The sequence below is a fragment of the Hypomesus transpacificus genome, chromosome 20, assembly GCF_021917145.1.
Source record: "Hypomesus transpacificus isolate Combined female chromosome 20, fHypTra1, whole genome shotgun sequence".
NCBI lineage: Eukaryota > Metazoa > Chordata > Actinopteri > Osmeriformes > Osmeridae > Hypomesus > Hypomesus transpacificus.
Window position 1 is genome coordinate 4,138,740 of NC_061079.1, and position 24,416 is coordinate 4,163,155.

General features: G+C 53.9%; 1 protein-coding gene across 1 annotated transcript; it reads right to left on the reverse strand.

Annotated features, from left to right (window-relative positions):
* Positions 1-55: 55 nt before the first annotated feature.
* On the reverse strand, positions 56-22,880 carry LOC124482719 (pecanex-like protein 3). Its single transcript, XM_047043199.1, is given in 38 exon segments — positions 56-3,031; positions 3,216-3,371; positions 3,836-4,254; positions 4,448-4,620; positions 4,824-5,098; positions 6,426-6,656; positions 7,146-7,293; positions 7,460-7,563; positions 8,028-8,258; positions 8,909-9,162; positions 9,407-9,622; positions 9,854-9,912; positions 10,214-10,343; positions 10,689-10,797; positions 11,531-11,708; positions 12,042-12,186; positions 12,474-12,624; positions 12,725-12,817; positions 12,956-13,061; positions 13,189-13,298; positions 13,483-13,574; positions 13,686-13,796; positions 14,192-14,363; positions 14,761-14,793; positions 15,128-15,281; positions 15,679-15,836; positions 16,057-16,198; positions 16,672-16,729; positions 17,007-17,173; positions 17,382-17,511; positions 17,648-18,807; positions 18,809-19,406; positions 19,525-19,620; positions 19,905-19,944; positions 20,173-20,278; positions 20,478-20,686; positions 21,125-21,600; positions 22,698-22,880. Coding segments are annotated over 36 exon segments (6,867 nt in total). The 5' UTR covers positions 21,278-21,600; positions 22,698-22,880; the 3' UTR covers positions 56-3,031.
* Between the last annotated feature and the right edge of the window lie 1,536 nt (positions 22,881-24,416).

The window sequence follows — 24,416 nt, forward strand, 5'->3', positions numbered from 1 at the left end:
AAATGAAGACGAGAGAAGGTTTAATAAAAATCAATAACACATCACGTACTTTGCAAACAATGACACAAAAAGCATTTATTTAAATAGGGGAAAAATTACATTAAAAAAAAACTGTACAGAACTTTGAATATCAACTTACAGTTCTTAAATAACCCCCCCCCCCATCCACTCAAATGATGACAATAAAAAATACATGGGATGGTGTTACTATAATACATTTGTGCAAAAAGAATTATTACTGGATTCTTCCCAAACTGCATGACTGACTGAAGAGTGCCTTTACCCTCGAGTGAACAATCTCTTCTGACTGGAGGGTAAACAAGAGAAAACCTCTGCCAAGCCACAGCAGTGTCTTCCATCAAAAAGAACCAGAAATCCAATTATAATAAAATAGATTTATATATATAATTTGAGATATATATATATATATATATTTATATACAAAACATGCTGTACATAAATGGCTGAGATTTTGGAATCCCTTTGTATGATTGACACCCAGGTTATGTCCAGTAACTTGTGCTGTCCTTCCTCTCAGTGAGAAGTCCCTTGGATGCTTTGGATATAAACAGTGAGAATGGAAAAGGAAACCCTAACCAGCGAAAGAGACCCTGTTCAGCATGGCCCTGTTTTTTCCCCCTGAGGCCTAGGGATACGTATGGGTGGAAAATACTGGCAGCACGTGCAGCATTGCTCTGCCCCCACTAAGAGAATTCCAAAACCGAGAGTCTCGCAAACTGAATTCCAGGGGTTTGAGACCTCGGAAAGGTGCCAGTAGTCTGCCAGCTCGTTCTCAAGGAATTGGTACTGCCACTGACTAAATGGTACGACACCGAAAAACAGTGAATTAATTCGCCTAATCTTATTCAAGCATCTTCAAAATGTGTCAATGATTGATAAACCCCGCCCATTAAAGAATTAAAAAAGAAATTGATAGCTGTATGCCCAACAGCAGAAAACGGATGAACAAACAACCCCGTAAGCCACTTCCTATTGCTGCATGCAGTCGACATGACTTGCATCCAGGCCGCTAAGGGAACGTCCCGACGCCTTGCCCTGGTGATGCCTAGGCTAGTCAGGAGGAGGTCTCCCGGAGCATCGGCTCTTTAGCACTGAGATCACAGCCACACACACACACACAGGCCAGGCGTCCGCATCAACAAAGCTTGTGGATCGTGTCAAACATGGATACTAGCGTCGGAACTCTGGCCGCTGTGGAGCTATGCGTGAAGGGAAATGACGTTTCCCCACGACGTAGGCCGACGAGGGGCATTCAGGCGACGACTCTGGGTCTATTTATGGTTGTGTTCCAGTCTCCGTGCGACACTCTGCGGCTGTTCATTCGGCGAGGTTCGAGTTCCCAGCTCCAGTCCAGACAGGACGGTGACATCGGTTGCGGTGAAAGCCATGGCCATCTTCTGGGACAGGGTACTTGTATGGCACAAGGTGATTCCAGATAGTTGGACTGTTGATAAGAGCGCATTTCTACTCCTTACAAGAACTGAACCAGGAACAAAAGATGGGGGGGGGGGGGGGGGGAAACAGTCCACAGTTCGATTTGCGGCAGGAAAAAAAGGGTGCACGATCGCCTCGTCGTGTGATATGTTGCCCCAGAGAGCGGATCTCCACCCATCAACATCAGTGTTTTCAGTCACCCCATACACAAGGCTGTTTTAAAGGGACTTCCAGTTATTTTTACACTACAAAAGGGAGAGAAGCCTTTCGTGAAAAACCAAACATGGGTGGGGAGGGGCCAATGCAGTCGGGGCTGAAGGTTTATAACAAGCTCAATCATGCGTCCCATATCTCCACCCAGTCAACGTCAGAATGTCTCAAGAGATGAAACCCTCTTTGTCCCAAACAATTTTTTGGAAGTAAATCAAATAAATATGACGTCTTTGTTTTTCAGTTTTTATTTAACTCTGTCTCCAGCTAAAACGCTGGAGGACCGTGTAGCACAAACAGTAGTTGTAGGTATATTAGTAGTAGCAGGAGGTGCCGTAGCAGTAGTATGGTTGGCTGGGGGCGGGACTTGGTGTGCGCGAGAGTCACCCAATCGCACTCTCACAGAGTGCCGTCGGGGTCCCTCCCGCTGGAAAGTGGAGAGCTGGATCAGGATTGATAGGTCGGCCGCTCGGAGGAAACTCGGCCAGTAGCGGTGCTTCAAGTAAAAGTAAAAAATAACAAAAACATTCCATACACCCCCTGGCACAAAAAAAAAAAAAAAAAAAGAGTCTTTAGTAGAAACGACCCCACCCCGCCCATTAAGGTTGTGTCCTGTGAGTCCCCCAAAAATACGAATAAATAAAAACATGGGTGCAGGCAGGGAGGGTTCCTGAAAGGAGGTTCCCCTCACGGGACGGCTGACCAAACGGATAGCGGCACCGGGAGCCTGTCGATGACCTCGGGGTGTGACCGGGCGTTTTTTTGGAATGTGTGGGGGAGGGGGGGGCACACTGGGGAGGGCGGGACTAACTGAAGGGAGTACGAGTCGGATATTTCACGTCCGGTGGATGACTGACGAATGCGGTAGGTTTAAACGGGAGGAGGGTGGGGGTGGGTTGGAGGGAGGGGTTTGCTGAGAAAAGGCTTATTGTGTCCGAAAGGAAGCCCTCTTTCGCCAGTGCACATAGAAACCATTCCCTTTTTAATGCATGCCACTGTCTCTGCGGAGCAACGTGGCGGGGAAACGAGACAGAGCTCACCTTTTTGGATTCCAACATCCCCCCCCCCCCCAGGAATCCCTTAATTGCACTATTTGTTTTTGCGGTGTGAGAGTGTGTGTGTTTGTGTGTGCGTAGGAGGGTTGGGTCAACACGGTCATGGCCCGAAAAGGTCTTCCTCAAAAAAGTCTCTCTTAGAAAGTGCACTTTTTTTCCCCCTCTGAAAAAGTCCCAGCGCCCCGGCTGCTGTTTGGTATGACTTGGTTCTGCCGCGTGCCCTAAATGGAGCCGTCCCCTTCCTCCTCTAAACAGGAAGAGGGGCCGTCGAGGAAACAGCCGTCACCACGTCCGGCCGCTACTGAAAAAGGCTTAAGAAAAAAAACAAAAAAAAAACATGATATTCTTGTGAGATTTTGCAACACGGAAGGAGGTGGAGGGGAACAGACCCCCCCCCCCCCAAAAAAAAACAACCCCTGCAGGCTAGAACAGTTCCAGTCCAAACCTTTGGACCCCCCATTCCTAGAACGTGACGGTGTGCTATGGACAACAGACCTAGCCAAGGTGCTCCAACAGGGGCAGCTCCGTCGACTCCTCTCTGGGGGTCAGGGGGTCGCCTGGAGACTGAGGGGTGGTTTCCTTCGACTGGGTGACCCCCAGGGGGTCCTGGCTGGGGCCGGCCTCGGGAGGGGGGGGGCCCGGGGTCGGGGGCTGAAAAGCAGAGCAGAGATTAAGAGCGGCATCTACCATCTGCTACTTGCACAGTAGAAGAACTCCATCTCTAACGTCTGTGGGAGTCTCTGTCAGAAGACTAAACTGCAGTTTTGCCACTTGACTTGCATGATTGGTTCAAATCCTGCTGCACTCATGAACCATCCTGCAATGTTTGCGGACGGGTTCAAACGTACATACTATAAATACAATGGCTACTCTCACCTCTAAATGATAATCATCTAGAATTACATGACTTTAAAAAATGTGTTTAGTTGATGTAGATAAAATACTTGAGACACATTTCAGTCTGCGACACTTCATAACTCCCGTCTTGGAAACCATCTGTCGAAGCTACGCTGACCATTTTTATCCGGAATGGCGACTAGCGACTCATCAGGTGGCTCCCCCTGGCTGTGACTACTGCCACAGCCTATCACAGACGGACCGGCGCGGACGTTCACCTGTGTCCTCGCGGTCGGACCCGCCCCCGCGTCCGAATCGCCGGGCGGCGGCGGCCCGTTGAAGCCCTTCCTGCCCGAGAGGCTCCACTTCCCGTAGGGGCTGTCGTAGACCAGGCCCAGCCCGGCCCTGGCCCCGCCGTGGTGGTGATGGTGGTGGTGGGCTCCGGCGCCCTCCTGCCGGCCCCCGGGGCAGAAGAAGCGCTCGGGCGCCGGCAGGGGGGGCAGCACCATGGAGCTGCTGAAGGACAGCTGCGAGCTGGAGAGGTGCTGGCCCAGCAGGCCCTGGATGGACGAGGTGCGGTGGAGGGAGGCGGCCAGGGCTCCCTCGGCGCGGCCCTCGGATTGGCTGAGCAGGGCCAGGGGGAGGGGGTGAGGATGATGGGGCCAGGTCGGCGTGGGGCCAGCAGGGTTGTCGGTACCTACGAACCACACACACACACACCTCTTTAAGAAACATGTTTCATCAACATCCCATACGAGGAGAACATCAACCCAACTTAGCCCTGTTTACAAGCGGTGCCAATAGGTGGGGGAGGAGGAGGATATAGCGACCGTCCCAGGGTGGTGAGAGGCGATCTGGGGGACGACGGCGACACAAAACCCCAGCCTTACCCATGGCGGGCTGGAGGGTGGCGAGGTGGGGCTGGGGGAGGCCCGAAGCCGGGGTGCTCTGGGTGGTGGTGTGCCCGGCCGGGTTGTTGGAGATGGAGGCCGAGCCCCCGCCGCAGTCCGAGTCCTCGATGTTCCCGCCGCTGTTGCAGCCGGCGCCGCAGCCCTTCTGCAGCCTGGAGGACGGGACACGGGACGTTAGAGTGCGTGTGTGTGTGTTTCAGAGCGCCTCAGTGTGTGGTATAGCTGGCTCGACGCATTCTGATATCGCCTGGTGTGTGTGTCTACCTGCATGCGACACTGCTGGCTCCACACATTTGGTACGGGTGTGCGCTCGTGTGTGTGTGTGTGTGTATCTGTGAGCGTGCGGTCCTCTGACCTGTCCCAGCTGCTGAGGAGCCAGGCGTAGATGGTGTGGGGGCTGACGGGCCCCCCCCACACCGAGCGCAGCTGGGCGTGCCCGCCGGCGTACGACGTGGTCAGCGGCGACACGTAGATGGGGTAGCCGATGGGCTGGTCGCACGACGAGTTGATCATGTTCCGCAGGGCCTGCTTGGCGTTCTGGATGCTGCCGCGCTCGGGGTTGCGGTTGCGCAGGAAGACCAGCTCCTGCTGCTGCCCCGCCCACAGGCCGCGGACGCACTCCCTGTTCACCTGGAGGGGGGGAGGCGTGTGCGCGTGCGGTCAGAATGTTGATGTTGTCACGGAGCAGGTTTCCCGCAGCGCTTTGCAGCTAGGGCGGCCGCCTGAGCAACACGAGCCTGCCGCCTTACGTTTAGAAGACGCTCTTATCCAGAGCGACTTACAGTAAGTACAGAGACATTCCCCCCCCCCTGAGGCAAGTAGGGTGAATGGCCTTGCCCAAGGACACGACGTCATTTGGCACGGCCGGGAATCGAACTGGCAACCGCCTTGACTGTGTCGTCCCAAAATGAAACAAATTCCAGTCCCGACGGCAAATCCCGCCCCCTACCGTCTTAAAGGAGACATGACATGAAAACTTCATTTTATGAGGTTTTTTAACATTAATATGAGTTCCCCTAGCCTGCCTTTGGTCCCCCAGTGGCTAGAATTTTCGATAAGTGTAAACCAAGCCCTGCATGTTCTTCTCCGCCTTTGACAAAATGAAGGCTCAATTGCTCTGTTTGAAAATCTCCCCCTAGTGACGTAGATAGGGGGAAGGTTACCTCCCCTCTCTCTGCTTTGCCCGCCCAGATCATCTCATTGAAATTATTTATGAGTGTGCACCTCTTTGAGGCATCTTACAGCAACGGGGGCTACGAGCTATTGCGATACATCCGTTGTAAGCATTAGCGCATGTTGCCGCCCCTCTCCTCCTCATTAGTATTTAAAGCTACAGACACCAAAACAGCGCGTTCTGAGGAAAGCTCATTGTGGGACTACTCGTAGTGGCTATAATTCTGCACCATGGCTGAATTTCGGGAAAGATACTTCAGATACAGTATTAGGGGACCACTAAGGCCTATATAAAAGCATCCAAAAACAGCCTTTCATGTCTCCTTTAACTAACACATTTTCGGCGGGAAACCCTGGCTCTTAATGAAGGGTGGTCTGGCTCAATCCCACCTGAACACACCAGGTGTGGTGGAATAGGAAAACATCTCAAACGTGCAGGGGCAGTGGGGCCCTGAGGACCAGGGTTGGGAAACATTTTCTAGATGTTTCCCTGCTCCCGACGCACCCGATTCAAAAGCATGGAAACAGCTGGAATAGAGACATCCAACCCCGTTCGTGGAAAGCTACCTTCATGTAGGTTTGGGCTCCAACACTAATCGAGCACACCTGATCATGACCATCAGCCGGTCGATCAGGTCAAGCACTGTTGAATCAGCGTGATTGGAGCAAAAACCGACAGGCGGGTAAAGCTCTCCAGGAACAGGGCCTGAGACCCCCCCCCCCCCCCCCCCCCCCCCCCCCCAGTTCTAGAACGTACCGGAACAAGAAGCGGGCAGCCCCTCACCTTGATGACCCTGAAGCTCAGGAACCTCTTGTTGAGCATGATGATCTTGTACTCGTCGCTGCCGTCGTCCATGACATGGCGCAGGGCCAGCAGCGAGGGCATGTTGGCCAGGATGGCGCTGCGCCACACCGGGTCGCCCTCGTGCGAGATCAGCATCTTCTCCTCGTTGGCCGTGATGGCGTCGAACAGCACCGCTGGGTCCTCGTACTCGTCCGGGGACGTGAAGTGGTCCTGGGGAGGGGGGAGAGCGGGAGGGGGTGGGTGGGGGATAGAGGAGGGAGGCATTGTGTCAATCCCACTGTTGTCGAGAAATTTGCCGCGTCCAGTGTACGCCGAGGCCAGAATAGTGATAACACTGAAAACAATAAAGGCAAAAAAATATACAAATATAAAAAGATGAAAAAAAATCGAATCTAATTGGATCTGTAGAGCCTTTTTCGCAAGCAACGTCACAGAGGCTTCACATACGGCCACAGAACCGCACCCAAACCAGCCGAAACCCTCAAGGAAGACACATGGAAAGCTCCCAGGACAACTCGGGAGAAACCCGTCCGAAAGGAGGAGAGATTCAGCGAGGGGCTCCCTTCCTCCAGAGACGACCGGGGGGGGGGGAGGAGGGAGAGGGAGGCGGGCCGGAGTCTGGGCACAGTCGTGCATCGAGAGGTTCTAAACGATATGTTCTGTCAGAAGGGTGGTTTCCCCGGTTCCCAGGGATCCTACCTGGTGGAGTTTCAGAGACATCCGCACGCCGGGGGCCACCACCCTGTTCAGGAGCTCCATGTCCGCAAACACCCACTCGTCCCTGGGGCAGGTGATGCGGAAGTCCCCCTTAAAGAGGGCGTGGAGGCCGTACAGGAAGGGCTCCAGGCTGGGGGCAATACACACACACGTTATGACGATCTACACAACACTTACCCACAACAGTGGAGGTGTGTGTGTGTGTGTGTGTGTGTGTGAGAGAGAAAATGTCTCTGTGTGAGAGAGTGAATGTGTGTGTGTAAGCGAGTGTGTGTGTGTGTGTGCAGGACAGTCACCTGGCAGACATGCTGTGCGAGGCCGTGCCCAGGGCCCTCCTTCCCAGGATACAGAGGCCGAAACACAGGGTGACCAGAGGGGAGTCCCTCTCACTGTCCACCGGCTGCAGCACCACACAGGACACCGTGGGGAAAGGTTTAGGGCTATCAGACGGATTCTGCTTTGGGATTGTTTGGGTGTGGGTGTGTGTGGGGGGGGGAGTATAATCCCATTGGATAAAGTGAAGGAACTGTAGCTGATTTTGTTAAAGATGAAATAGCTACAACAGTGACAAAGCAGAGGGGAGAGGGGGAGAAGAGATAGGAGGAGAGAAAGGAGAAGGGAGAGAGGAGAAAAAGGAGAGGAGAAGGGAGGACAGGATAGGAGAGAGAGAGAACAGGAGAGGAGAGTGAGTTAACAGGAGAGGAGAGAGAATAGGAGAGGAGAGAGAGAATAGGAGAGGAGAGAGAACAGGAGAGGAGAGGAGAGAGAACAGGAGAGAACAGGAGAGAGAGAACAGGAGAGGACAGAGAGAGAACCGAAGGAAATCCGCCGCCACACCCCGTCCACGAACCCCTCCAAACCCACCGTCTGCCTCCGGCTGTTGCAGTACTGGATCCAGTCCAGGTAGACCATGCAGAAGGCGGCGGGGGTGATGCCCGAGGCGCGGTGGTCGTAGTCCTCGTCGATGTTCAGGTTGAAGGTGGGGTCGCTGTCCACGTAGGCCGGGCCCAGGCACGGCCTCAGGGCCTCCTGCACGGCCTCGTTGGCCAGCCACTCCTCCAGCTTGGCCGAGCGGCTCACGTAGTAGATGATGCTCTGGAGGGGGGGGGGGGGGGGGGGGGAATGAGCACAACGGTGTTGTCAACCAAATCGCTACGGGAGTCTGGGGGGATCGTTCGCCGTTGCTTCCCATTACCATGGATAACAGCTTCGACGATAACAGTATACATCTAGCAGAGCACTTCGACGATAACAGTATATATTTAGCAGATCACTTCAACGATAACAGTATATATCTAGCAGATCACTTCAACAATAACAGTATATATCTAGCAGATCACTTCAAAAATGAGTATATATCTAGCAGATAAGGCCTTAAATAATACATCTATATACAAATGACAGCTTCAACAACAAGAACCACATCCACCTATCAGAAAACGGCTTCAACGACAAGAACCACATCCACCTATCGGAAAACAGCTTCAACGACAAGAACCACATCCGCCAATCAGATAACAGCTTCGACGACAAGAACCACATCCACCTATCAGAAAACAGCTTTGACGACAAGAACCACATCCGCCAATCAGATAACAGCTTTCAACGGCGACTATCCGCACGGACGGCCGACACACCGATTTCAACAGGGGAAAAAACCGTGCCCGGCCGTCTAGCTCCGGAAAGTTCCGAGGCTGCCCCCCCCCCCCCCCCCCCCCCCCCCCTCTCCGTGTCCCCCCCCTCACCTTGACGTAGTAGGTGATGAGGATCTTGCGCAGGTCGAACACCTGCAGCATGGAGGCGGCGTTGTTGTCGCTGATGCTGTAGCCCTCCAGGATGTACTTGGTGGCGGCCACCTCCCAGGCCAGCCAGCGCTGGCCGAAGGCGGCGTTGAAGGACAGCACGTGGGGCAGGTGTCCCGGCTCGCAGCAGCAGCAGCCCTCGTCCTCCTCCACGCCCTCCGTGATGGCCTCCACCTCCCGCTGCTGGCAGTAGGTGCCTGCGGCGGGCGATCGGTCGCACACACACACAAACACGTACACACACACAGGATGAAAGAGGGAGACGGTGAGTGGACACCACCCGACGTTGAACGAAAGGAAACTTCTCAGCTAAATTACAGCTTTGTCTTTGTCTTTCTTACTTTTTTCTTTTCCAGAACATTCTCAACCTCCCTCCCTCCCATCCCTCCCTCCCCTCCCATCCCCTTCCATCCCCTAAATCCCCTCCATCCCCTCCCTCACCCCTGAACTCCAGGCCGCGGAGCTGGAAGGTGACCAGGCCGTTGCCGATCTCGATGACGTGCACCAGGGCGTTGAGGTAGTCGGAGGCCAGGATGAAGCAGTCCCCGGCCGCGTAGTTCCCCCAGCGGCCCAGCAGCAGGTCGCCGCACAGGCTGTGCTGCAGCGAGCGCGTCAGGTGCTCGTAGAAGATGGAGTTCAGGTTGTTGTCGTCGGCGCCTGCCCCCCCCGAGAAAAGGAGGCAGGAGAGGAAAGGGGGGAGGTGAGGAGCAGAGAGGGGGGGGAAGGTGGGGTCATGGGAGGGGGGGAGAAGGGGAAAAGAGAGTATAAAGGGAAGGAGGGGGAGAGAGGGAGTGAGAACGAGAACCGTTTGAGAGCACCCGGAGACGCCGTCGCCAGAACGACCACCAGAGTTCAGACAGGCTGACGCCGTAACACACTCTCCCTCACCTGGGTTGCGGTCCAACTGGGTTGCAAGTCTGGTGTTGGAGTGGTCCACCCGTTTGGTGCTGGAGGGACACACACTCCACTGGTCATTTTACGAACCGTCCAACACCGTAACACAACTTTTCTCGCTTAACGGAACGGACTCGAGGACAGGCGACCGTACAGTTGAACCCCCTAGCACCCGATTCCAAGGAAAGGGTCGTTACCAGGCTTCTACAGAGCTTCGTTGCGACTCGTTCACTAGAATCAGGTGTGTTGGGAGCAGGGGAAACATCTAACACGGGAAACATCGGGTGGGGGGGGGGGGGGGGCCACGAGGAGGACCAGGGGGGTTGGGAAAAGCACTGGCCCAAAGATACTCACTTGTAATCTCGCTCCCAGAACTTGACGGGGCGGGTGTAGGAGGTGACGAACACGGCGCTGCCCAGGACGGGGTTGAGAGGGGTGGAGAAGAGGGCGGAGAACACCGCCTGGAGGAACAGCATGGCGGAGTCTGGAGGACACCCTGGGGTTAAGGAGCTATAGGCCAACACGGGCGAGCGAATACCGTCCGTCGCGTATACACTGGGATTGGTCAAACTCGCCTGATTGGTCGATTGGGATCGAACTGCGATCATACTTCACTGAACTTGGTCGATAAAGCGAAACAACAGTTCCGGAAAAAAATTCTACCTCCACCACTGTACTGTAAGGCTAACAAAATGATTGGGGCATTCAATATCATTTCGATTACAAGGTAAATAAATGACACGTCGAAGCGGAAATGTTTGTCAAGTTTTCCACCGATCGCGCCGTGAAGAGCTCGCCACGGCGGCAGAGCGGGGCAGCGGAAGGATACGAGGCACGGCGAAGGGCTGGGCGAAGGCATGGAAGGCGGAGCCCCAGGTGATTTGCCAGGGAGCGATGTAGGTGAGGACGAAACGCAGCTTGTAGAGGAGGTCCCACAGCTGCAAACACACACACACATCAGCCCAAGACAAACAACATCTCGTTCTTTTCCAGCCTTAGGATCACATCACAGTCCCTTGTGTTGGTATTCCGGGAATTTCAACAACAGTCGAATCGCTGGCATGATTTATGTTTGTCCAGCGAATGTTTTGCTATGTGTCAGCCACAAAGTTTCCATGATAAAAAAAATGCACTGTTCTTAATGTCTCTTCTGGCTACATGACCTTCAAGTTGTCTGTCCCCACTACGTGTTATCTACTCTGACAATGTTATTACAGCGTGTCAACTAAGCACTGTGTGAGGGGAGGGGAGGAGAGAAGGAGAGGAGAGAGGTGAGACGAAGACAGAAGGGAGGAGAGACGAAGAGACAAGGGAGGAGAGGAGAGAGGTGAGACGAAGAGAGAAGGGAGGAGAGAAGGGAGGAGAGGAGAGACGAAGAGAGGAGAGAAGAGAGGTGAGACGAAGAGAGAAGGGAGGAGAGGTGAGACGAAGAGAGGAGAGGAGGAGAGACGAAGAGAGGAGAGACGAAGAGAGAAGGGAGGAGAGAGGTGAGACGAGAGGAGATGAGAGAAGGGAGGAGAGGGGGAAGGAGAGGAGAGAGGTGTGACAAAGAGAGGAGAGGAGAGAGGGGAGGAGAGAGGAGAGGAAAGAGTAGAAGGGAGGAGAGACGAGAGACGAGTAAACATCACTACCACTAATCCCCCTCCCCTCCCCCCCGACAGGACTTCTGACCTTGCTGAAGAGGATGGACATGAAGTAGAAGTCCAGGAGGAAGGTCTCGGAGAAGTGGGGGTAGTCGAAGTGGAAGAAGAGGGCGGTGAAGCACAGCGTGACGTACTGCAGCGACGGGGCGCAGAAGGACGAGCGCAGCAGCTTCATGCCGGCCAGGGAGATGAAGAGAGCCCGGCCACTGGGGAGGGAGGGAGAGAGAGAGAGAGAGGGGGGGAGAGAGAGAGAGAGGAGGGGAGAGAGAGAGAGACAGACGCGATGACAACCTGAAACGCTTTGGAGGGCTCTTTGTTGAGAGAGAGAGATTTTGAAATAGAGAGATAGGAAAACTAGAGAAATGGAAAAAGAGAGATAGAAATAGAGATACAGACACATATAGACAGACAGAGAGATACAGACAGAGAGAAGGAGATAGACAGACACACACATACACAGCGACAGACAGACACAAAGAGACACAGGCAGAGACACAAACAGAGAGCCAGTCCGGCCCTGTGTGTGGACGGCCGCTCACTAGAGATCCAGCTCCTTGTGGTTCTGGCTGACGCCGCGGGCCTCGGTGGTGAGGGAGTTGAGCACCACGGCGGGGTAGATGAAGTACTTCTCCACGCACTGCAGCCAGGCGTACAGCTTCTCGAACCACATGAGCTGGGCCGCGTCTGTGGAGCGAGGGGGGCGGGGGGACGGGACGACGACACGACTTTAGAGACGTTTGTGGATGAAGTGTACCCTGCCCGCGTTTGACGAGTGTCGATCACTTTTGAAATCTCATTTTCAATAAGCCTCGTTGTTCCGTTTTGCTGTTCTCCTATCGCCGACCCTCTGGTTCCTAATCCAGGGGGTGCTTCTGTTCCAGCAGTGTGTGTGTGTGTGTCGACACCGACTGCAGACGTGGCGTGTCGGCTTGCTGAAGAGGAGATGGAGGGTGGGGTGGCGGTGGACTCACCGCGGACCTCGAACTGGCTGTACTCCCTGGAGCGCAGCAGGGGGTGGGCCAGGCAGAACCAGGGCAGCTGCTTGCGGAGCTGGGGCAACACGTAGTGGGTGAGGAAGCCCACCGCGCCGGCCACCACATACAGGACGAAGCTGAGGGCCGGCTAAAGGAGGGGGGGAGGGGGGGTAGAGAGACAGAGCTAAAGGTGAGAAGGGAGGGGCCGCCAGAGAATGCCAGAGTCTGAGGTGGCGTTGGTGACAGACCTGCAGGGCGATGAAGACGGTGCTGGCACTGATGGCGAAGGTGATGACGGCCATGAGAGGACACACCACCAGGTCTGAGTGGAGAGTCTCCTTCTGCAGGCGGCGGAAACACAGGGAACGAGGTGGGGAAGAGTTTAAAAAGAAGAGAAAAAGATATATATATATATATATATACATCCTCCCTCTCTCTCTCTCTCTCTCTATCATGTGAGTGTCGTGCGGCCCTCTCACCACAGAGTTGCGTAGCTTCTCCGGCAGGGGGTCCTTGATCTCCAGCGGTGGTTCCTCGGGGGGGCGACTGTCGAGCTCGGGGAAGAACCGGGAGCGAATGAGAGACCTGCCGACCCAGAGAGACAACGCCCCACACAGCCCGGTCAGAGAGAGAGAACACGGGAGAGATCGAAACGGTTGCAATACGATGCCCGGTGCGTTTGACTGAGGGGCGCTGCAAGGCGTTCACTGACCAGAGGATGGTGGGGTCGCTGCTCTGGCGGCTCAGGTGGTAGGAGAGAGCCAGGAGCAGGCCGCAGAACACAGAGAACAGGACTGGCACGTGAGGGTCCACCCAGGGGGCCTGCGCACACGGTCAAACCAAGGGCACACGAAAAAGAACAATGAAAAGGAAGAAATAAATAAAATACAAATATATAGACATTTTGTAATAAAATACACAAATTGAACAACAACATCACAAACTCATATATTTTGAAGTCTATAGATTCTAAATCACAAGAGACCTTGTCGTTCCGGCCACTTACGTTGATAGCACCCAGGCAAAATCCATAAAGCAGCGCCGACACCAGGACACTGCGGATGAGGCTGTACAGGGATGACAGGGGGCTGGTGGTGGCTGTGGAGAGAGAGAGAGACACACACACACACACACACACAGACGTCAGCACTCGACCTGAACGACAAGGCCGGCGCGTCGGTGTCGGCGTGGCGTCAGCTCGGCGCTCACCCGTTCCCCCGAACACGTGCATGTCCACTTGCTCCAGAAGGCACATGACGAACGTGTTGACCTGAGGTAGCAGGCCGAACAGGAAGATCACGGGGAAACATAAGGCAAACACTGTGGAGGGAAAAGAAAGAGAAAGTCACAAAAAAACAACAAACAATTTAGCGGACACGTGGCTTTCTGCTTGGGTACATAGGTCTGTTGGTGCGCTCATTATGCGTCTGTGCTTTTCATCGGCTTCATTAAGAGGGTGGAAAACGGTGTCTAGCGATGACGACGCTGGAAGCGAAAGTCCCCAGTCTCTAAAATAAAAACATTTATATAAAAATAAAAAGATATGAACTAAACCAAAAAAGAGGAAAACATTGTTTCCTTCCCCCTGAGCAAATCTCGGATTGTAAAGTATCGGGGGGGGGGGGGGGGGGGGGGGGGGGGGATACTAAGAAATTAAATGAGGAAATAAAACTGTCTGGGTTCCAAGAGAAACAGAACCCCTCTGGCTCACGGACCTATGAGCACGTCCCTGGCGCAGAGCAGGAAGTGTGGGGAGAAGAAAGTGATGCCGTAGAGGGAGAAGGGCAAGAGGGCGCTCGACTGCCCCACCAGGTCCAGCAGCCAGATGAGAGAGCAGCACAGGCAGAAGTAGACGGGGCGGCTGTACACGATGATCCAGTTATGGCCCTGGGGGGAGGAGGACAACGACACGACACAGACAGACGTGCAGGTAGACCGAGAGAGAGAGCGAGAAAGAGAGAGAGCGAGAGACAGAGAGAGAGAGACAGAGAGAGGAGAGAGAGCAAGAGTGACAGAGAGAGAAAGAGCAAAAGAGAGAGAGAGACAGACAGAGAGAGGAGAGAGAGACAGAGAGAGTGACAGAGAGAGCAAGAGTGACAGAGAGAGAAAGAGCAAAAGAGAGAGAGAGAGAGGCAGATGGACAAGACATGGACGACAGGAGCAAACAAGAGAAAGAAACAAGCAGGAGAGTGTAAACGTGATTTTGGGACGCAGAACGTTCCAAAACGACTATTTTCATTTTCAGAATTGATTTGGGGGGGGGAACCAGACAGCAGACACTCACATGCATCGGGGAGGCTGCATCGGGTTGAACACTCTGTCAGGGGGGGAGAGAGAGAGAGACACTTTGTGAGCTTGAAGACTCAGAAAACAACATGACATATTTGGCAAACGTCCCTGATTTCCATTCCGATGAATTGGGAATGTAAATCATGGGTTGATACTGTTGGCATGTATGGGTAAGCTTAGTATAGATACCGTGGCTATATACAGGTAGGTAGGTATAGAACATGTAGGTTTGGGTTCTGACGTTGTCTAGCTAAATACAGGTACTGTATCTAGACAGTTTACAGGTAATGTTTGCCTGGCACATCAAGCCCAGACGTATGACTGAAAAGATCCAGTGTCACATTCGGGGCCTCTGGGGTTACCTTGAGGAGGGAGTACTGGCAGCTAGCGATGACGAGGCAGAACTGGAAGACCCAGATGTCCCTGAAGAAGCCCTGCAGCAGGAGCAGGAAGCCCAGGAAGGCCACCAGGCTGGCCAGCAGCACCGCCAACACGTTCTCCCCCACGGCGCGGTTCCTGCACGGCACCCCAAACACACAGCGTCAACCCCATGCCCCCCACACACACAGATTCCTACACCGAAAAACACGACTAATCTATACAATATATCACTACAGAGCTCAAGTAGGTCTCTGTGACATCTGTTTGTCCCCCTCTGTGCGTGTCTATGTTACAGAGCTAAAACAAGAGCGCTGGCGTATTTACATTTAGCAGAGCTATCCAGAGACACTTATCCAGAGCGACTTACAGTAAGTACAGGGACATTCCCCCCTGAGGCTCCAAGTAGGGTGAAGTACCTTGCCCAAGGACACAATGTCATTTGGCACGGCCGGGAATCGATCTGGCAACCTTCAGATTACCAGCCCGATTCCCAAACCGCTTAGCCCGCGGGGGCCACGAGGGCGTTCCTCACCGGTCAAGCAGAGCTAGCAGGGCTAGGCGGTCGTAGCGCACCCGGAGCCAGCGGCCCGGGAGCACCCAGAAGCGGTAGTACTGCCTGGGCTTGGCCTTCTCCTCGATCATCAGGGTGTTCTCCTGGGACTCGTGGAGGGACTCGTGGTCCAGGTCGAACTAGAAAACGTGGCGTCGGGAGCGGGACGGTGAAAAGAACGGGGAGATTCGCAAATCGGTGAGATTGCATAAGAAATAAGGTACTTATAAAAGGTAAGAAATATGGCACAAAAACAGAAGAAAAAAAGTAAGAAAACTTTATTTAAAAAATAAAAGGTGAACTGGAACACAAGACGGAGACGTGACGAGCGCCTGGTGGGGAAACGGGCTGAGGGCTCACCTCCGGCATCTCCAGGGGCACCCTGCGCACCTGCATCCCCTGCAGGACCACCGGCCTGGGCTGCAGCATGGACAGCACCGGCGCCCCCTCTGGCACCTCTGTGGAAGTGAAGCTGGACGACTGCGACTGCCTCTCTCGCTCCCTAGGGGGGGTAGGGGGAGGGAGGGGGGGTACGGGGGCACAAGGGGGGTGGGGGGGAGACGTCCGTCACTAAATGTGCCAGGAGGCCTCAGTCATCCGTCAAGCCAGGATCCAGCCCAGCACACCATGGTGTGCATGAATGTTTTTTTCTTCTTTTTTTTCTTCTGTGTGTTCAAAGTTCTTTAACTGGTCGGAAGGGAGGATGACGATAATTTACATTTACATTTATTCATTTAGCAGACGCTTTTATCCAAAGCGACTTCCAAGAGAGAGCTTCACAAAGTGCATAGGTCACTGATAATAACAACAAGATAGCCCCACAGCATTGCGGGTAGTCAAAAACAAGAAGTACATATTGTGAACAACCAAAAAATAGTGCTAAAGGGAAGAAACCATAAGAGCATGTAGTTAAACAAGTTAAAATTACACAACATTAATCTCTAATGGCTAAACATAATGGCGCTCGCTACTCACTGCACTGGGTCCTCGTAGCCCCCTCCTGCAGGGCCAAACGTGTACGACCTCTTCACTCCTGTGACACAGCAACAACAACCTTGATGAACCGAGTTCATGTGCGACAGGGTTTCAGCAGGACAGAATTATTTGCAATGCTATAGAAAGTACAAAAGTGCAGCGACTTGCAAACTCCCAACCCCTTCGGTAAAGCCTACGAACAATTGAGCCTCCATTCCCCCCGCCTCCCTCCCACGTCAAGCTGGCAGCTCCTCAACAAGGATTTCTCCACCGAGATTAGAAACTTGCTACTCCCCCACCCCCCCCCCCCCTCCCCCGGCCCACCCCCAACTCACCACTCTCGTCGAAAAAATAGTGCACGGCCCCCTCGGACGTGTCGTCGAAGGTGGACGCCTCGTGCACGCCGCCCCGCAGGAGCAGGGAGGAGGCGAAGTGCAGGGCGGAGGGCAGGGTGCGCGCCCGCGTGTGGGACGAGGTGCGGACCCGCTGGAGGTCCTGCAGGCTGCGCGGAGTGGGGGGGAACGACACAGCGACGATGACAGCAAAAGGAAGCACACAAACAAAACAAGATCACTTAGGTGGGGGTTTTGGAAGCATACAAGTCACACACAGCAGATGACAGTGCTGCATAATAATAATAATAAGTGATGAGGATTTTTGGGGGGGTCTGTCTTTAGGGGCTGTGTAATGTGGATGAAGTGGCGGCACACCTGGGTGGGGAGCCCATGGTGGACGGGGGCGGGGTGGGGTTGCTGCCGGCGTTGTGGCGCCTGCGGATGGCCTGGGTCCTCTTCACGCTGCTCACAGAGTCCCTCTTGCCTCCCTCCTCGGGGGCCAGAGCTGGGGGGGGGGGAGGCAGAGTCAAAACAGGCATCACAACCTTTACACTAAGTCGCGCAACGTTTACAAATTACGCATTTCCCAATGTCAAATAAAGAAATAATGAGAGAGAATAAGATGCGTTCTAACGTCTCACCTCCGCCCACAGCTCCCTCCTCCGCCAGCTCCCCGGCTCTCCACCCTGCCTGGTTCCCGGCCCAGGAACCCCCCAGGGACTCCAGCCGGTGGAGGTGCGATCCCGGGAAGCCATCGCCGTGCACGCCCCTCGCCTCCAGGTCCGACTTGGAGACGGTGAGGGCGCGCGGGGCCGGGGTGGAGGACAAGGAGGGCGGTGGCGGCTGCGAGGAGGCCTGCGAGGGGGCCCCCGCCGCGTTGGAGTGGCCCCCGCCGGCCCCGTCCATGCTGAGGACCCTGGCGTGGGTCTTGGCGCTAGCCGTGCTAGCCGAGCGCTGGGCGCCGCGGGCGTGCGAGGGCCCCGTCGCCTCGAGCTCCGCCGCGTCTCCGGGCGACGGCGGCCGGGCGGCGGAGGGTTCCGCCGGCGCCACGCCGGGGCTGGCGAGGTCCGGGGAGTAGCAGGAGGTGGACGAGCTGGAGTCGTCCGAACTGTAGCGGCACTGCGAGCCCAGGCTGGAGCCGGCGCTCATGTCGCTGCCGTCGCTGCCGTCGTCGTCGTCGCTCGAGTCCTCGAACAGGCTCTCGCTGTAGGCCTTGGCGCCGAGCCGGCTCCGCACGGGGATGTAGTCGCGGTGCTGCCCGCGGCTGTGGTGGCGCCGGTACGAGCCGCAGTCGAAGCTGCCGCTGGCGGCGCCGCCCCGTTTGCGCGGGGCTTTCCTGCGACCGGGCCTGTGGCCGGCGCTTCCGCCGGGCCGCAGCAGCTTGAGGTCTTTGGGTCGGACCACCTGCTGGGCCTGGCTCTGCAGCGAGGCCGGCGGCTCCGAGAGCAGGAACGGCGAGGAGGACACGGGGAGAGCGGGCTCCGAGCTCACCAGGCCGAGGCCCAGCCCGGCGGGCGCCGCCGCAGAGCTGGCCTGGCGCGGAGGGGGCAGGGGCGCCCTCCGCTCCAGGTCGAAAGCCTCCGAGTGGCCGCTGCTGGAGGGGGAAGAGTCCCGGCGGAGGGAGGAAGAGCGAGGGGGGCAGGGGTCGGCTGCGCCGGGGGGCAGGTCGTCCCCCTCCACCAGCGTCCGGTCCAGCCCGGCCGCCGGCTCTTTGGAGGGCGAGCGCAGCAACACGCTGTCGGAGAGATTGTCCGTGTCGCTGCCGTCCTGCGGCGCGGTACCTCGGCCGGGCTCGGGGGGGGGCGGTGGCGGCGGCCGGGGGACGGACGGTGGCCGGGTGGGGCAGGCTCAGGGAGGGGCTCTCCAGCTGGGTGGAGTCGGTCTTCTCGCTGCGGTAGCTGCTGACCGTGCTGAGGGTCTCGCGGTCGGTGGCGGTGCCCCCGCCGCCGCTGAAGCAGCTGTCGGTGGAGCCGGCCGCCATGGCCACCCCGCTGCGGCTGCCGGGGTGGGCCGTGCCGCGGGCGAAGGCCCCCGGGTCCAGGCCCAGGCCCAGCAGGTTCTCGCTCAGCTCCTGGCTCAGGCTGCTCTTGATCAACGGGCTGAGGGGGGCATCCCCCAGGCTCTCCGACTCGCCGGAGGGGCCGAGGGGCGAGTAGGGCCTCCTCCTCCCCACGTCCTCCTCCTCCTCTTCCTGGGGCCTGGGCTGGGACAACTGTTCTAGCGCCCCCGCCATCTCCTGGAAGTGCTCTTTGTCTCCGCCGTCCTCCTGGCTGGAGGGAGAGGGGGGGATGGATGGGGACTCCCCCGGCAGGCCTCCGTAACCCCCAGACACCCCCATGAAACCGGTAAAGTCGCCGACGAGAGCCGCCGCCATGCAGGACTGGACCACGCTGGCAGCCCCTGGAAGGAGAGGGAGAGAGACAGAGGCAGACAGAGAGAGAGGGTAGAAAGTGAGCGAACACCCAAAACCAGGGCAAACTCAAAGCATTCCGAGAACCACGGCGGCTTCCAGGCTTACGGAGGGCGTCCTGCGAGTTGTGGCGAAAGATGTCGCGGTGAGCAGACGTCACGATCAGGTTGTTGCTGCCCTGCTCCCTCATCAGCTCCTTGATGTCTGAGGAGGAAAGCAGACTGGAAATGAGTCGTTTCCCCCCACCACTGTGGACTGACAACAGCAAAAAGCGAAGACATCGGGAATGAAATCCCCAGGGGATCGGATTCAAGCGGCACCTACAGACCTGGGGTCAAGTCGAGTGTGCGTTAACTACAGCGCAAGAGACAGACAGAGACAGAAAGAGAGACAGAGAGAGACAGAGCGAGAGAGCGACAGAGACAGAGCGAGAGAGAGAGAGCGAGAGGGGAAAGGAGAGACTAGTATAGGAAAGAAGGTTACTGTACCCTTAGTGCCTCCTGTGTCATCAAGCTGGGGTAAAAACTCCTAAATGACAAATACAGATTTAGAGGGGGGGGGGGGGAAGCATTCCTTTCACAAGTACAAAAACAGATCGGCTGGATGTCAGTTGAGCTGCAGGTGGATGGACTGAGCGAGGGCTACCGGGGGTACCACGCGCCACTGCCTCGCTCTGAGCGAAAGCGGGCGGCACGCGCGGGTTTCCCCGTGGCAGAACACCCACCCGCCGCAGTTGGGGTACAGGGATGCACTCACCGACACTTGGTTCAGACCAAACAGAGAGTGCTGGGAACTGCAGCGGACTGGAGGCGTGGAGTTGACCTTCCGGAACACAGTCATCTCCACTCCGACGGAACTGTCCCTGCGGGGGGTGGGTGGGGGTGAGGGGAGGGGGGGATGGTGGGTGAGGGGGTGGAATAGACCCAGAAATATTAGTCGCCACGCTCCACGCCCCGGGGCCTTAAGACTCGATAAGAATCCACGTGAAGGGTGACCGTGTCACGCCGTGCCAATGCGATGTTTGTCCCCGAGGACGCCCCCCCCCCCCACAGCGCCCGTACCTGTGCTGGTTCCCGTCGTGGGCCGCGGACCCGTCGTCCCCGTCCTCCGCCCTGGGGGGGTCGGCCGTGAGCGAGGCCTGCCTCTTCTCCACAATCTCCCCTAGGTCGAACATGGCGTGGAGGCGGAAGTTCACCGTCTTGACGGCCGTGAAGAACGCCGCTACGGCCGCGCAGTACACCCCCGCCACCATCAGGCTGGGGGGGAGCGCCTGAGGGGAGGGGGCGCGGCGAGGAAGGGGAAAAGGGGTGGGAGGGAACCCCGGAGGAGGAGAGAGACGAGCGCGTGTTAGGACGAGGTGAAGTTTACAGAACAAGCCCAGAGAGAGGTGAACTTAGCATGACTTAGGCCGTCATCTTTGTTGCCATTAAAAGAATGCGGACCGATAACGATCAGCACCACGGTCGTTGTTGTTTAAAGTAGGCGTTCACAGGGACTCCCAAGCACACCCAACACATGTCACAAACGGAAAACCGACTACGTCAGCTAGGTTAGAGTTAGGTAAGAGCTCAATAAAGAGAAGGGGAACAGTATTTCTTCCTGTTCCCCACCCACCCCCTCCCCTATTCCCCACCCCCTCCCCTGTTACCCACCCACCCCCTCCCCACCCCAAAAAAGGTAAGATGTTTTTACATTTGTGAATACTCACCATGTACAGCAAGAAGGGGAAGGCCAGGAGGAATATCCACAAGTACAGGTGAAAGCAGTTGGAAAACGTACTCTGATGGGGGTCCACGTACCAGCCTCCAGTCAGGGAAGCCCACACCCCCTGCCGCAAAATCTGAAGAGCCTGGGAACCCATCTTCCCCCTCAGATATGTCAAGCCAGGGTTGCAATGCCTCCTCTAAGGCTTTTCACTCCAAACTGTCCAGTTGCGTCTACAATGGCACATCCATCGAAGGGGACGAGTTACTTTGCCAATTCAAGTTTTTTTTGGCTTGTATAGAAAGGCCTTCCTCTGGTAGCTTGTGGTCTTGATCACACAGGATTCCTTGCATGTTCTAGAGGCAGGTTGCGGTGATGCTCGTCTCTGTAGTTCCTGCCCAAATCGAATCCTGGTTTTGACCTTTGAAGAGTGACTTTTTTGGCACACTGGTGACCCAATGACTAAACAACAACATTCATCTGGAAGAGAGATCACAACCGCTTTGTTTGGTTCCTTCACAAATCTCCAGATATTAAAGTCACACTTCAGTTCATTGTGAATAATTCCTTATGCCTGTCAGAGCAGATCAATGAAACCCTAAATGATTCTAATGCCTTTCATGAAATATTTTTTATAAACCTTATACGTCGTATGAATAAGACGTCTATGTATGGGATCGACCCAGGCGGATATCATCACTGTGGGCTAATATGTGACAGATGACAGTTCCCGTAATAAAGGATAAGTTACGTAAATGTACGGTGCTACATATTATATCGAGATATTAAATCTAGCTTCACCTCTGAATATTGGAACTAATACAGTAATAAAAAGCTCTTATTTAAGCATTAGCATCGTCACAGACTCAAATACACTGGGTATCACCTTTAGCATTACACATGCTAACGTTTGCTGCTTTAGACAAGCCAACAATCAGCAATCGATGCTGCATGTGTTTAAGGGACTTAAGTTAACCAGAATACTATAACCTATACTAGTCAAAATATGCACGCCACCAAGCCATGGTCTTACTTATGTCACCTGGTTATCACTACATAAGCTTGCTAACTACCAAGCTAACTACCTATCTAGCTTACGAATTTGCTTAAACACTTGTTAGCAGCTATAGCTAGCTAGCTCCTCTGGCATGTCAATAATAATATTGTGTGTCACAATAAATCTAGCCGTAGTGACAGTGTTTGCAAGCTAACTAACGTGATATAGGAAAATGGCATGAATCACACCTTATTTGTAAGATCCCAGTTGATCCTGCTTGGATCTATGGCTAGCTAGCTAGAACGTTAGTTAGCTAACAAATATTAGCTTCCTAGCTAGCTATGTAAAAACGCAATTACAATGCTAGCTAAGCTTATATAACTTCAATAAACTATCCAGTTGGATATGGATATGTTTGCAAGATGAGCTATGCCACACACAACAAAATAGTAATCATATGCACAGCTAAACAGGTTGACAGATTTGGTCTTACTTTAGCCAGCTAACAAATTAGCTTAGCTAACTTGATTATTTACTAGAGCTAGACTAACCAACGTTACGATCTTAACAGAAAACTTACGGTCGCCTGGTTACTAGTAGTAATTCATTTGAAACGAATTGGCAGGTAGAGCTACATTATTGTGTGTATGACTAACGAGTTCCTTATCTAAATCGTCGCTGACCATAATGTTCTTCGTCCCTTCCGTATTCAGCCCCTTGTAGAATCTCTGGTTTTTCCTTACCACTGCGGGTTACACTTTTAGCCACCTAGCTAGCTAGCTTCAGCTAACTACCATAGGCTAAACGCACGGGAAGCAAACATTCATTTACAGGAAGAGGATGTCAATTTACCGTTTAGGGCTAAGAAAAAAATACAAATGAAATCAAGATAGACTAGCCACAAATGATCAATTTAGTAAGATCAGCAACATTTTATAATCAATTATTATTATTAAAAATCCTAAAATAAAATTCAGGTCAGGAAATGTGTCAAATAGTTGGTGGTTTCAATGACAGCCGTCCTAAATGATCACGTTTATGCTTAGTGTCATTCCTTGCTGTTGAGTACTTGGAATCATTCACTACAACTGTCACCGTCAGTCAAGGATTCCTAACACAGAACAGCGTCTTAAAAAGCGTAAGATCTACTGGTAGCCTACTGGGTAAACGACCTAAATGAATACACTCCTGGCTGAACTCATTTCATATTTCATTCTACCTTTGATTTAAACCATGGTGAATGTTGCTCTAGGGAAACAGAGTCCATAGACGTCACTACTGTATAACTTTCCAACCGGCGTCCTGATGCTCCGGTGAGATTTCTTACGAAGCATTTATTTTATGGCGTGTATTGGATCATAGTCAGTAACAAGCTATTAAGTAATCTGGATACATGACTCCATCTAGTGGGTGAATGGTAAACATATATCCTACCATAAAAGCCAGGTACAAACTATTTGAAGATGTATAGTAAGCTAGTGATAATAATACCAATAAGCATTTATTTTTCTCAAAAATAAATCTCTACTTGTAACTACCATTCTGTCTGGTTGTTAACCGATGAACATACAAGGTTTATAGACCTTCAAAGGACTTAAATTGCCTACTGCTTAGATTGTGTTTTCATGTATATTGTGTATTATGTATCTTAACATTGTGACATGGGGGTCAGATGGCTGAGCGGTTAGGGAATCGGGCTACCGATCAGAAGGTTGCCGGTTTGATTCCCGGCCATGTAAAATGACGTTGTGCCCTTGGGCAAGGCACTTTACCCTACTTGCCTCCCTGTACTTACTGTAAATCGCTCTGGATAAGAGCGTGTACTAAATGACTAAATGTAAATGTGACATGACATTAGCCATTATTACTCCACACAGGACTTATCACAGTACTTCAAGTGCTTTATCTTAAAACATACCATTTAGATGAAATGACAGTGTCATTTTGGGTCTTCTTACTTAGACACTTTACTGACCATCATTCGTAAACCCATCTTCAGCCAGTACCGCCGAAAACCTATTGCAGGTGGGTGGAATACACGAGGACTGTCTTGAAGGTCTTAAGTTGGTTCTGGAACATTTGTATAGGCCTATGTGAAGCCCTCTGTGAAATGTCTTGAGAGAAAAAATGGTGAAATACAATCCGATTTGATTGATCCATTTCAACCTGTCATACTACTGTAAACCCACTCCTTCACAGGCAGATCCTCACATGTATCTGGGTCACGTCACCACTGTCACGATTCGAATTGGGCCACATGCCAGCATTGCTCCCTGCCTATCTTATCCTCTCCAAAGCT